The 15162-nt window shown below is 47.0% G+C and overlaps 1 protein-coding gene across 2 annotated transcripts in view; it reads right to left on the reverse strand.

Annotated features, from left to right (window-relative positions):
* Positions 1 to 15162, reverse strand: part of ACCS (1-aminocyclopropane-1-carboxylate synthase homolog (inactive)) — a 1238632-nt gene that overhangs the window by 637862 nt on the left and 585608 nt on the right. For both annotated transcript variants that reach the window (XM_069623318.1, XM_069623319.1), the window contains exon 10: positions 2775 to 2875. In XM_069623318.1, coding sequence (XP_069479419.1) covers positions 2775 to 2875 — 101 coding nt within the window. The remainder of the gene's footprint in view (positions 1 to 2774; positions 2876 to 15162) is intronic.

The raw sequence follows: 15162 nt of genomic DNA on the forward strand, positions 1-15162 counted from the left end.
ATTGAATAATATCTATTTCCAAAAAGGTAGTTTGCATCTTACACACAAGTTATATTTGCTGTGCATTATGTACTAGCGCCTGTTTCCCCAGCGGTAGCTCCTACCTAACGAGTGATGCCCGATACCCAAGAGCTGATTTTTGCTCCTGGTCAACTAATCCTAATTTCGATCCTGTGATGCTGAAGGATTTGAAGCTGATGCATGGTTGCAGCAGGAGCCGATGCAGTTCGACGAGGGTCAGGGTGATTTCTTTAGAAACTGAGGAGTCCTTTGATGAGCCATGCTGCATATAGGACACATTTTAGGGGTGCCAGGCCTTCAAAGTTGAACTGCTCTGATTTGAGATAAATGTTTATAAGACCACCTGGCTTGAACCGCAGTTGACTTACTGTGACAAAGACCATACCCTGGACTTGTCAAAGTGGGTGGGAACCCTTTTTTCCAGGCGGTTGGAAGGGTAGGGAGGAACTCAGACCACCATAGTCCTGAGGGCCGGTCCAGCTACGACGGCCCAATTCCTGTCCCCCAGACCCCCATGCCATCATGTTTGCTTGCTCTAGCCTGGCTTCATGAATTCGATCAGAGCCAGCATCTTTCTGTTGTTTTTAGACTGCTTACATCCGAAGTCCAGAACGCAGCCAGCAGAAGAGAAGTCAGCACCATTACTGGGATAATATTGGTAAAGGAAGTAGATGGAGCCACAAATGTGAACCATAGCACAGACACTGAAGAACGCCAGAGGCACCAGTACTACAATGCAGAAAGAGCAGCCAAGGCCCTCTACGGCAGAACGGATAGTCTCACAGAGCTGCCGGAGGGAGCCGGCCAGCCTTCACACAAGCACAAAAGCCCCCTGGACGACCAGGGAAAAGAAAGGGAGCAACATCCACCCTCCCTGGAAAGACTTATAGACACCACTGAATGGGGGAAGGAACATACACTGGAACATCTTTGGTATGCAGAGAACCTGTGGCGGGAAAGTGGGTGGGGCGTCACCCCTTTGCAAGATTTTCCCCTCGTACATACACGCACCGGGTGGGGAAGACAGGGCCAGATCTGCCAGGGAAAGTTGGCCAGTATTCTCAAGGTGAGGAGAATTTAAGCAGGGGACCGGAAACAGGGAGTGCATATTTTTTGGGTGATGACAGAGGACGACCAAGAGACTGGCAAGAGGAAGGACGGAGTGGCGGCTTGTAGGGGAGATTTGTGTAGCAGTTAAGGTATTGGCTTAGGAGTGTAAGTGGCTCTGCAGTGTTAGTGTGCATCTTTGTGTGGCAAGTGAGTCGGGAGATTAGTCTAAGGAAGGAATGTGAATTGAATGGTATGGGTGAAAGGAGGGATTTTTTGAGTAGTGGATGGGAGGAGAGTAGTAGTGGGTGGAGGAGATTAGCCGTGTGGAGGAGAGGAGTAGCAGTGTGGAGGAGAGGAGTAGCAGTGTAGAGGAGGGGAGTAGCAGTGTGGAGGAGGGGAATAGTAGTGGAGTGAATGAGATGAGAAGGAACAGCAAAGGGTGGAGGTAAGTACATGGAGTGAAACATTGAGGCGCTATGAGAAAGGAGGCAGGAGCAACTAGGACGTGGTCATAGTAGAGAGGGAGAGGTGAGAGTAGAGTAGACATGCAAGGATAGCCTGACTCAAACCAGTGTAAATCACTATCCCAGTTCCCATTAGAACACCAACCTTTTGTCATACTAGGAAGGGTTAGGAAGTCCCTGAGGGAGCTTAGATGGCAGACATTTAGGGAACCATCCATAACATAAGACAAGAGGGGTCAACCGGTAGGGCTCAAGACAGTAGGTAGCACGAATTGGGGGCTACGGATACCTGGTTGGGGAAAAGAGGCCTAACAAGATGAGAAAGACGGCCCTAGGCCCTACAATGAAAATAAAAACACAAACTGTTCCTAAGGCTCCAACTGATTTCTGTGCCATTTCTGACATTACAATGAAACAGGCATGATATGATTGAATGCACTCTAAATAGTAATTTTGAGCTTACTGCTTTTACAAAGCTCTAATAAAAGAAGTTAAAAAGAAAAAAGCTATGACTGTCCATTCAGGAAGAACTACCTTTACCATCATGTTCTTATCCAGATTGTCTATCCCCCTATGAATGAGGAACAACCCCTCCATTCCATTCTCCCTTCTGACCACTTAATCATATCATCTGCCCATCCATCCATCCATCTATCTATCCATCCTTCGATCCATCCTTCGATCCATCCTTCGATCCATCCTTCGATCCATCCTTCGATCCATCCTTCGATCCATCCTTCGATCCATCCTTCGATCCATCCTTCGATCCATCCTTCGATCCATCCTTCGATCCATCCTTCGATCCAGCTGTTCGTCCATCATCCATTCATCTGTTGCTTCCTCCCACCATCCATACATACATATTTAGCTTTGCAAACTGTTATGAGTTTGCTATAGATCACAGAGGACATTTTGAGGACCTTTTGAAATTAAGAGAACCTCCATTGTGTACAACCAAGACAAACTGATGAAGCTGGTGCAGATGACTGGACAAAATAAAATATTCTATTGAGTGTAGAATTTAGTCAACCATTGCAAAAAATAAGTTCCTGTTGCCAACTACTCTGCTGACTGAACATTTTGTAATTCACCAAAGTAATGTTACTTACAGGCTCTGGAGAAGAAAGATTGCATTCCTGCATTGCTTTGTCTTTACAGCTTTCGTCCCTCTGAGCTGCAGTATCCCACAAGTTGCTTCAGAATTATTATGATCTTTTTCATTCTGTCCACTTTGCTTACCTTTTGGCAAATTCGAGGAACTCCTTCATTTCTGCCAGCGGGTAGACATCCCCAAGAGGGTTATGGGGGTTTATGAGGAACAGCGCCTTTACAATGGTGCCCTAAAAAGAATGACAAGTTATTGGTTCCCTTAAAAGAAATGCTGTCTATGCTCAGGCACCAACTTAATGCCCAGATGTGCTCCAATCTACAGGAGAAGGAAGTGATTGGAAATCAGACCCACCAGCTGAAGTTACATTTTTGTTACGCACTTCCAGGTCCTTTCAAGACACAGTGCTACAGAAAGAAAATTAGGTAATTTGTAATGCTAGGTGGTTTATTCATAATAATCATAAACATTAGTAAACATTAGTATAACTCCTGGCAAGAGCTGGTTCCCAGAACCCATTTTAAATCATTACATATTAAGTGAATCACAATTGGGTAATCATCCATTAAAATTATTGTACATCTTTCTTTCTTTTATTTAACCACACAGTAATGGGATAACAAAATTGAGAAGGCTGTAAAAATGCTCCTTATTTTATGCACTGAAATGAAAAGAAAACAATAGAATGGAAAACATACACCCTGTGCTCTGTAAAGAACATGTGGATGCTGCACCATAGAAAAAAGCAGGGCACTTACGGGTGCCCTTAATGCATGATCCTATGTGAGGGGTCAGAAATGAGAGATGGACACAAGGACGTTGTATTCTTGATTAAAGACATTTTTATTAAATAAAAATGGGTTGGAAAAAAACGCCCCTCTAGCCCTATTCTATTTTTCAAGAGTACAACAGCAAGCTTAAGAACAACATATTGGATGAATAATAAACAAAGTTTAAATCAGTGCAACTCTTATAATGGTTATAATTCAGGATGTTAACAACGTGAAGTAATATAAAATACAACATTTTGAAATTAAACAAATGAGAACTAAAGCATGAATTAGAACAGACAAGGGGTATAGAACAAGGCAAACTAATAAACAAATAAGGAAATGATGGGAAGCGAGAGGATATGGTTGTAAATAGAGGAGGATTTATGTTAAATAATTATTGAAGACATTCCATTTGTTATAAAATGTAGGTATAGAGTCTTAGACAATAAAGCAAATCAAATTTCAATTCTGTGAAAGGAGCAAACAGATTTCCACTATAAATTGTAATTTCATTTCTGTGTAGCTGTCCAGTTGGAAGCAATGAGGTGGAAGGCAACAAACTCCAAAAAGTTACATAATTCAGGTGAAGGAATAGATAACACCTTATAGATAATAGATAGATTAATGCACCAATCATAACATTACATAATGTGAAGGGTTCCTGAAAAGAAAAAATATTTTGTAAACATTTCCAGATTGGAGTCCAAAAAGAAAAGACAAATATACAGTTAAATATTAAGGGCCTCATCACAAGTCTTGCGATAAATCGGCGCAATTACTGCAGGGGGCAAATAGCATTACCCCCGGGTTGTGTGGCGCAATTAGCGCTGTATCACAATCTGCCGTGAATGTGCCCCCTGACACCGACAGTAACGCCATCAGCGTCCGGTGGTAATTGCGCAGGAATAAGCGTTACCGCTAAGGTAGCAGCGCCAATAGCGCTACTGCCAGCAAACCCAGTGCTAATACATCGCCTGAGAAAGCCTACATTTAGTGAGGGGGAGCTTGTGGCCCTCACAGATGAGGTAGTGGCCCACTGTGAGGAGCTGTACGGAAGCAGGCAAAGGAAGACCAGTGGCAGACAGCAGTCGGAAACACGATTGTCCGGAAGGGGTCAGCAGTTGCCAGTGTACCCTGTGATGGCGAGTACTGCTGCTATAGGTGGAACGACCTGAAGGTAAGGGTGCAGGGACTGCTGTCCCAACACCACTGTGAGTCCCTGGTGACAGTAGGAGGTACTGTTGAGCCACTGGCCCTCACCGCCTGGGAGGAGAAATTCAGCACAGTGCTGGGACTCGAGCGGATAGAGGGAGTCGGCAGTGCGGAGGCAGGTGCCAGCAGCCAGGAAGCAGGAGGTGAGTGACCACCCCCGGCCCTAGCAAATGCATGCACAAATGATAACCCAGTATAAGAAGCCCCAGTGGACAGGGACACAAGTCAGCAGACCCCAAAGCTGAGCATGCCGACAGGGTGGAGTGACAGGGCACCAAGGGCACCCGTGAGCGTCACAGCTGCGGGCAGGGCCGGCAAGTGAACCAAACAAATGCCACACCCCTACTGGCGCAACCTCTGCCAGCGGTATTGAGGTGCTTGATCGACCATGACACTGCAGATGTGACACAGCAACAAGCTGTCCCAGTAGGCCTTCCCCATAAGGGCATTTTATTTATTTATTTTTTCATTTATAGCAGAGAACCAACCCCTCGGGCCTCAGGGTGCTAGTTAAAACATTTTTTTAAAATTCTTTTTATTAAGTTTTTACAAGCAAGAAAACAACAACCAGAGTACACAATTACAGTAGGAGACCTTTCAACAGGGGGTGAGGAGGCACAGGACATAACACAACATTTTGACAGTACATGACACGATAGGAGCAGAAGATTTGTACCATCGACCAGGTGGGCACACAGCGTGCCCTGGCACTCCCCTTAGCCTGGTTTCTATGTTTGCTCTTCCCATTTCCCCCAAATTTTCTGGAACTTCCGGGACACCCCCTAGCATTGTAAATTTGTCTTTCTAGTGAGGCGTATCTGTCCATTTCATTGGACCACCGGTATATGCTAATCTTATCTGCCTAGCCCCAGGTGGCAGCCGTTAGTCTCTTACCTGCTCCAAGTGCTAGCCCCAAAAATGTCTTCTCATGTTTCGTGAGGTCGGTTTCGCCTCCTATTCCCAACAGGATATGTTTGGGGTCCTTTGTATTGTAGCGCCCATTGTCCTTGGGTGTTGATAGCGTGTGCGAGTTGGAGGTATCTGAAGCGGTCCATGGGCAATAATCCGTGTTTCGTTTGTAGGGTTTCGAAGTCTATAAGTCGCCCCTCATGAATGATGTCTGCCAGTGTGGATATCCCTTTCCTTTCCCAGGATTCGAAGTGGCCCATTCTTTGGATTTCTGGAAGGAGTGTATTGTGCCATAGGGGTTGGATCAGGGTTGGTCTGCCGCTCCAGCCGATATATCTTTGTATTTCTTTCCAGACTCGTTGGATGTGAAGGGACCCGCTCGGGCCCCTCCTCTTTTTGTCGTCATATCGTATGTGTAGGGGGGAAGGGGAGTCGGTGTCCCTTGTTTCGACTCGGGTATGTGGGAGCTGTGGGTCCCCATGTAGCCACTCATTTTCCACTCCTGCTGTGCAGCCCAATAATATGTGCAGATATTGGGTAGTCCGATACCCCCCTCCCACACCAAGCGGTCCCCCCCCCCCCAAAGTAGCGTGCGTAGGGTCCTGTCGATGTCTGCAAATGTTGCGGCTGGGATGGGGAGAGGGGCGTTCTGGAGGATATACATTAACCTCGGGAGCACCAGCATCTTAAACAGTGCTGCCCTCCCAAGAAGTGAAAGTGGTAGAGACATCATTTTCAAACCTTTGCATTATCGGTTGCAGATTCAGTTTGAGAAAGTCTTCTCGGGGTACACTGATCCGTGAAGCCCAGTACCGAAATGGAGTATGGGCAAGGTTCTGGAATTGCTTCTCCCCATGCCCCCTGGGCCGGGAAGTAATTGTTTATTGTATGTTCACCCGGAGCCCCCCAAAGTGTTGGTATTCCACCAGTGTTCTGGTCATGATCGGGCAGGAGACTTTGGGTTTACTAAGATATAATAGGAGATTGTCCGCGTATAGCGAGACGCGTTCCTCACCACCCTTTAGCCTGTGCGTAGCCTAATCGCGAGAGGTGCGAGTGCCAGGCCCAGCAGCTATGTCCTGGATATCTTCCCGTGGACTCGTACGGATGCCACAGGGAGGGTGTAGAGGTGCTTGACCCATGACAAAGTGTTGCCCGAAACCCATACATTCCATTATGGTGCACAGAGCGTCCCATCCCACCGAATCAAAGGCCTTTTCAAAGTCTACCGTAAGGAGGGCCAACGGAGATGGGATCTCAACTGCCCGGTCAAGAGCGACCTGGACCCTGTACCCTGCGGTGGTTCGCTAGTTACATTTTTAATAAAGAAAACTCACACATGCAGGTGGTACTATATGCATGAATGGACACAGCCGTACCTCATGGTACAGGGGGCTACATCAGGAATACATAAGTGCAATAGTCAAATCCGGTAAGTATGTAGTCTGGCGGAGCCACGCCTCAAGGCGAGGGCCATCAGGCATTTTAATAGTACAGTACTAGGCTAGTAGACATAATCCAGTTGATAGGAGGCAGGTAGCAGGTGCAGAGTATTGCATGGATTAAGAGAAGGGAGATGAGTAGGCAGACACAGAGGTAGCAAGGTGCGTAGTGAACAGAATCAAATACCATTATCATGCACTTAGCAGGGGAACCATGGAGGCTGGCTGTGGTTCCGATAGTTGGTTATCAGGGGTGGTAAGACTCGATGTGAAACCCCAGAGCAGCACAGCGATGGGTGCGCGGTCCAGACCAATGATGAGGGACTGTAGAGAGGTTGTGCAGCTGGGCTGTGAGAGAAGGGGGTGAACTGCGTATGGCATACTCCAGTAAGGTTTGGAGAAAGCTTGAGGAGGGTTGGTGTAGGATGTATGTATTGCGATAGGACAGGGAATATATTCACGGAGCACCCTGTGGTGGCAGGCAGGCCTCTTAAGTGATAGTAGGCATGTGGCTGTGGATGCATGCACAAGCAGCAGTGGGACGGGCAGGACTGTAAATCAGCAGATGCCCGGGTTGGGCCGCAGCACCTGGTTAGGTCGCAGTGAGTTGCTGACTCAGAAGCTAAGTTACAGAGGGCAGGTGGTCAGATATGCGATTCCCTGCACATTTTCTTCCGGCATGCCAGTAATCCCGGTAAGACAGGAAAAAACAGGTAGAGGAAGGCATTATAGCTGGGCCTTCGAGCTGAGCCGGCTTCGTCTCCAGACTGGGTCGGGTTGCTTCCTGAATGTTATGCAGCCTATCAGGATGCAGATAGGTAGCAGGCCCTACTGGGCACTGAGGATGAATCAGCAAAGCGTTGCGCTCAACGGCAGCCATTTTAACTGGTTTTATGGGCACCAACGGTGCTATGGCACTTACTGGGACATCAGTGGTATCTGTCCCAGAAGCGCTTGCAGGCAAGCCACAGGGAAGTACATGTCCCACACACAGACATGTGCCCAGCCTGCCAATCACTGTGCACCACAGTACAGCCCTTCTGGCAGTGCAGCATTGCCCTATAGAGCCATGACGGTGCCATGTAACAAGCCACACCTCCACCCTCCAACCCCACCATGTGAGTGCCAGGGAGGGGCTGTGGGGCCATGAAGGTCCACAAGCTAACATAAGCCAGCCCAGAATGGACACCCTGCCCTACCCAAACACAGGCAAATGACCAACAGGCCATGGGTCTCACACCCATTGCCACAAGCAACCTCATGACAGTGGTCCCACATGGATCCCTCCATGGCCAACCATGCACATTTGTGTGGGGTCAAACTCTGTACCATTGCAATTGTGCCCAGAATGCCTGCACACGTCGGTGAACCTTACCTGACCACATTTCCTATGTCCCCTACAGGCACTCACGCATCAACAGAGGACTCAGGAGAAGATTGCAGGCCCATCAGGGAGTGGCTCATCAAGGCCCTCAAGGTCTGCTGCCACCACCCCACGAAGGCGCACACGATACTCGCCTAGGCGCACGGACCTCCGGGCAACGCCTGCAGCCAGCAAGGCCAAGCCTGCCGGTGGCACCACAGGCCCTGTGCCAACACCAGCAGCCACCAGGAGCAGTGGAGGCCAGGCTTCACCCACAACTGCAGCCGTATGCACGGACACAGAGCCAATACCTGCTGCGAGTGCCACTAAGGAGCCACAGAGGGACACCAGCCCGGAGTCTACACCTGCCAAAGGCCTAAACTCCCCAGGAAGCCCTCCACGCCACCAGCGCAAAGGGACACCAGAGCCGGATAAGGACACTCCATTTTATGGCCCACCCGCATACAGCCCTGGCCAAGTGCAGAGACCACACCCAGACTGTGTAGTACACCTCGCAGCGTGCTGCTGAAAAGGCTGGATGACATGGAGCGCAGACGGCAGGAGATGGAGGAGATGGAATAGTGTGCTGGGGAGTTGGCGGGGGAGGAGGGATAGTGTTCTGGGGAGTTGGTGGGGTTAGGGGCAGTAGTGTGCTGGGGAAGGGGGGTTTGTTGGGGCTTTGTCGTGTTTATCGATTAGGGTGGTGTCACACAGTGGTGCATGGCTTGTGCCATGTGAAAGTGTCAAAAGAAATTGTCCATCAGTCCCTGGCATGCCATTCGCCCATAATTCACGTAATCTCTGACAATGCATGCATTTGCCTCAGTCACAGGCACTGCATCCTCATCCTCTGGGGTGGCATGTCTACGTCAGGCAGTAGCAGAACATTTCTCTTCTGGCAGATATTATGCAACATTGCACACACAAGTGCAATTTTGACAACTTTCTGTGGAACGTACATCAATGCTCCACCGGTATTGTCAAGGTAGTGGAAAGGTGCCTCCAGGAGGCCAAAAATACGCTCAATACACAAACGGGTCCGTCTGCGAGGGTGGTTGTAGGCATTCTCTTCAGGTGTTTGTGGTTCACGCACAGGGGTCATTAGCCAGGGAAGCTGTGGGTAGCCGGAAGTCACCTGCATGGATGGAGGCGCATGTGTATGGTGCGGGGGTGGACAATATCAGGGCAATGGACTATTTGTGCATGCAGATGTGCCTTCATCTCATGGCATGTGTCTATTCTATGTGCATGCAATGTCACTCGCGCCATGCATTGTTTGTGGTTCACATGCATCCTGTTACCTTGCAAAATGTTACGTACAGTGTCCATCAGTGACATGTGCAGCAGACATGGTGGTTGTCATGTGGCTGTGTCTTTACACCCTCCCTGGGCGTCTGGTGGCAATGGATGGGCATTGTGGGCTGGCCGCACATGGATGCATGGCCGTGTCACTGGCAGGGATGTAGTTCTGTGTGACAATTTGGCAATTTCTCTGCATTGCCTTGGTGGGTGCATGTTGCAATGTGGTACCTGTAGTCAAGTTGGTGTATTTGATTGATACTGTATGTGTACCACTGCTTCTCCATGCAGGCAAGTCCGACATTTGCATGCTCCCTGGTCTGTATTGTGATGGTGGTGCGGGAGGTGGTAAAGTGAGGATTTCACATTTGCTTGTCATGTCATACTTTGTGTGGTCATTCGCACCCGCCCCGTTTGGGCATATGACCAGCAGCACATGTGTGCTAGATTTCCTACTCACCCACTATCCCGGTCTGTTGTCCTCTGCGTCTCTCCATGTATCCTGGCAGTGTGCTGTTCCATAGGACCATGGCATTGTGGGTGGAGCCAGGGTAGCGGGCACAGCAGTGGGTGATGATGAGGTTGGGATCACAGGTCACCTGCACATTCAGGGAGTGGTAGTGCTTGCGGTTTCGGTACACTGCTTTGTGGGCTCTGGGGCTGCCAGCGCATACATGGGTGCAGTCCAGGTCAGCAATCAAGTTTGGCATTTGGGCAACGGCATAGAACTGTGCCTTCATGGCACTGACCTGTGCTTTGGTAGTGGGCAGTGAGATGTGGTGTCACACTTGCCACAGGAGGGCTTCAAGCACCTTGGCCAGCACTGCAGAGAACGTGGGCTGTTCCATGCCATACATCATGGCCACGGAGTAGTAGAAGATACCATTTTCAAGGAATTGTAGGACGGACACTTGTTTCAGCAGTGTGGGCAGCGCTGTCCAGATGTTGATCCTGCTCCTTATGCCGTCCTGTATTGTGTTGAGCAGCTCTGTTATGGCCTGCCTGTGGAGGCGGTACAGGGTGACCAACTGGCTGTCAGTGAGTGTCCAAGGTAAGGGCCTGACCCTGGGGATTGGGGCACAACTTGCTTAGGCTCTTATCTTCCTCCTCCTGCCCACCCCCCATTGTACTACCTGTGCCCTGTCCTGGTTGTCCAGCCTCTCTACTTCCAAGCACAGCATGAGCAGCTGCCTGTCCCAGCTCACAGTGGCTAGTGGCAGCATGGTGTTGGAAACAGTGTTTGGGGTAGGGGTGTGCCTTATGTAGCCCTCTGGGAGGAATTGGGATCACCTGTGGCTTCATTTCAGGCACCTGCGTTCATTTACCTTCAGCTAAAAGCTGGAGGTACCTGCGCTGTGTTTTTGGCAGTATTAGCGCTGGTTTTCGGTGCTAATAGTGCGGCACGTGGACTTGTGATGCGGCTATGTTTGCGCCTCGTGTCGCCTTCTGGTATTGCGCTGGCTGTAATTGCACCGGATGTAATTACGCTGGCTGATTTTACAGTCAGCAGTATTTGCGCCGGCTCATGATCTGGCGGAGCAGTATTGGTCAGCGCGAATTCCGTTACCACCACTTTTAAGGGTTACTGCTGAACTTGTGGTGAGGCCCCAAGTGTATAAAATCAGAGGTACAGTGAGCAAATGGTGATGAACTCTCAAAGTGGGAAAAAACACATAACAGTTTATCGTGCCATGTTCTTTCTGAAAAATGTTGCAAGGAACTTAGGGTTGGTCACCCTGATTTACTTGGGGAAACCCAGACGTAGACTCCCTGTTCACTGTGCTCAGAGAGGCACAGCTCCACCTCACTGATGAGGCCCAACAAGGCTGAAACACGTGTATTCGGTTACTGTTGGTACTCTTGTTCAGAAGGGAATTGCCATAGCATTTCAGTGCTGGACTGCACATTTGGGCGGTAGAAAGACTGATATGCAAATGGATATTTCCCATCTGTGAAATGTACAGTGATTAAAAAGCGATGGCTGCAAACTCTCAAAGTGGGGAAAAAACCACAGAACAGGTTATCATGCCATGTTATTTCTGGAGAGCAGTGACTGATACCTTTCTTTTAATAACATCAGAGGATTTACAAGACCAGCATGAGCTGTGGTTGGAGTTAGACATTTTAGCCAACCCGTGTGGAGTTAAATATGCTGGATGTAATATGAAGTAGTGTGATTGTGTAAGATTTGCAGCAACTGAAGAGGTAAAACATTGTTTCCAGATCTTAATCCAAATCTCTTGAGAGATTTGTACATTCCAATAAGATTACCATGGAGCATAACGTTTAGAAAAGGTGTCAATAGATTGAATAAGAATGAAATAAAAATCGGATGCTTTGATAGAGTGAGAATACAAGAATATATTTTTAAGGTGCTTTTTGGGAGTAAAGGGGGTTGTTTTGGTAATAAGCTTTTTAAAGGTAGCATACATTTTGAAATCAGATTAATTTGAATTGAAACTGGTGAACATTTCGAGAAAAGGTGTGGGTACATTATTATTGAATATATGAGAAACTAGAAAGATCCATGCAGAGTACCATTTATGTAAGATATCCTGTTTGGGTTAAACGGAAAAGCTTTATTAAACCACAAAAAGGCATTTGAAGAGTCTAGGGTAGTAAAAGAAGACAGGAGTTAAGAAATTCCAAGCTTGTTTGAAGGAATAAAGGAGTGGCAGTTTTTAAATACCAGGCCAAGAAGAGGTTTTGAGAAAGTAGGAAAAGGATAAAGGTGCTATTAGTTTAGATTCTAAAATGATCCAAGAGGGGGCATTAATAAATTGATGTTCATAATTAAAAATAGGGCAATTTGTCACAACAGAAAGGATTTCCATTTAGGAAAGTCTGGAAACTTCACTGCACCAGATGAATTAACGGATTTCAGTTTATTGAGAGCTATTTTGGGGGTTTTATTTTTCCAAATGAAATTAATTTGTCAGAAAAAAGAAAAGTTTGGTGCTAATAGCGACATCATGGAAAGATATGAAAAATAGGTTGGACAGTCATTTTGCTCTAATCTAGTCTAACCCACCAGGAAAAGAACAAAGGCGACGATTGAATAATGGAGGAATTAATTGTATCAGTAATTGCGTTTTGAAAGTGGACGCAATGTCTTCAACAATAGGGATTCCTAAGTATTTGATAGAAGATGTGCACCATTTCATACCAAAAAGATGAATGTCAGACATAACAAAGTTTTAAGGGGTAGATGTATCATAATTTGGTTGATATCTTGAAACACAAGTGAATTGGTCAATGTTAAACATAGAAGTAGTTGGGTCTGAAATGTAAAGTAAGACATCATCAGCATAAGCGATAAATCCATTAGAGAAATCTTTCATAGTAATTCCTATAAAATTCACATAGAACAAGCCCAAAATTAAAAAGCAGCTTTAATATCTTCAAACAAGCTATACATAAAAACCTGATCATTTCAATTATATATATAAAAAAGCTTCCATGCTTGTCCATGTTTACGCCAAACACTAAAACAACAACAAATTAACAGAACATGCCCCAAATTTTCATAGACTACCATTTTGCAGGCACACATTATGCTTTCTCCTGCACACCTTTATTTATTGAGGGTTGGGGAAATTGAAACATATCATTAGCATCAGCCTCCTGCATTCTGGGGATCTTATTTCAAAGATTTCTCCTTGTGTCTTATGTGTGTCTTCATATAAAGCTAAAGAGGGCAGTGTATGTATATTTTACATATCTACCTCTCTCCCCATCAGACAAGCTCTTGCTTTAAGAGCTATTTTGCATTGAATTAATGTGGCAAATTTAGTTATATCCCACCCCTAATCAAATGGACAATGCCTTGCAACCCTGTACCACATGCATTTTTCTTTACATGGGGAGACTGCAACTTCTGTGTGTGCCGCCTACACCCTGCTATCACTGCGGCATCAGCTCCTCCCACTAACGTGGGTTAGAGCTGATGCCACAGGGGGCTTTTCTTTTTTTTAAATGTTATTTTCCTTTCTTGTCCCCTGCAACCCCTGACTCTCGTTACAGCGTCCAAGTAGAGCAGGGGACACCCCCGCAACCCCACTCTACTTGGGGGCAGTAAATGTCACCCCCATTTTGTGCGCCCCCAAAGTCGCAGTGACTGGAGGGGTGCACAAATGAGAGCGACATTTCGGTACGATTCCCCATGAATTACCGGGCCGTGCGCATCTGGAGGGCGCTCAGAGGGCGTTTCTTGGCTGTTTGCAGGTGAAAGGGGAACCTCTCGAGAGCGATAATTTCATATTATTTGATACACATAATGCCTGTTTACTCTGCGCACTGTATGTTGTCTGCCTATTGCATTGCTAAGAGAAGCTTAGTTATTCGTCTGCTATCAACCCTCTGGTAGGAGGGAGCCAGCTGGAGATCCCTAATGGTTGATTTTGATGCGTTTTTCTTCACATGTTATTTCTGTCTCGCCTATGCTAGCAGTTGAAAGTTATTAATGCATAAGTTCGGAATAGTTGGGAACTACTGTGCATTACCTTGGATTTATCATTCTAATGTTGGGGAACAAACGTTCAACTTTGCAATGTTGTAGATTACTGCGGTCTACTAAGGGATTTTGTGGATGTGAGGTGCGTGGGGGACGGTCATATTTACTGTGACATTGGGTGGGACAAAGTGATCAATTTTCTGTTTCAAATTGCTAAACACGCTCCATTATCTTTTTCACCAAGCATAAGAAGATGCCATCTAGAAAAGACATTTTAGCAGCCAGCTGGTCTTCACTAGTCGGCAAAATAGCATCTCTAGGGCTCTGGCGTTGCCTCTACCTCCCTCTCCTAAAAGGGCTGAGCTCATGGCTTGTGTGCCTCTTGACATCACTGTACTGGAGGGACAAGATGCTTCACACTCCCTATTTGCAGAAGATAAGGGTTCAGATGAGTGTGGTGGGGACAGGATTCAGGATCCTGTGGCAGACAAGTGGGTTCCTGATAAGGAGTGTGTTATGGACCTTTAATTTCTGGACACCACTCCTATCTTTCAGCCAGGGGGAAATTCCCTTTTAGGTCTGTCTAAGCACTTTGAGGGAGTGGCAGGTGGGTCTGAAGCTCCATTTATCTATAGTGGTTTTAAGACTCCTTCAAAAACAAAGGATAAAGGGGAACTTCCACTCCATGATATAATGCGAGAATTGAAGAGGGAACTACTGGATGATTGAAATACCAGACCTTGATACTTAATGAGGTACTCAAAGTTTTGCAGGTAACTTCAAGTGGTTCTATCAAGGAGAGAGATGGCCATCCATCCAGTCTCAACGAACCTCCAAAGGTAGGGGGGTGGAGGGGTCTAAAGTCGAGGCCATCTCCTATTTTGGGCGGCATGGAAGTTAACCTGTTGCACAAGGGGGTGGATGGACTCGAGCAGGACTCATCTCCTATATTGAGTGACACATTGCCTGACAAGTCTTTTAATGGGATAGGTGCAAGGGAAGTTGGGATAGGGCCTGGTATAGGTAAATCTAGTATCTAGTATTTTCCCTTTTCTTCAACGCCACAGC

The sequence above is a fragment of the Ambystoma mexicanum genome, chromosome 11 (genome assembly GCF_040938575.1).
Source record: "Ambystoma mexicanum isolate Mex_15411 chromosome 11, UKY_AmexF1_1, whole genome shotgun sequence".
In the NCBI taxonomy this organism is placed as follows: Eukaryota; Metazoa; Chordata; class Amphibia; order Caudata; family Ambystomatidae; genus Ambystoma; species Ambystoma mexicanum.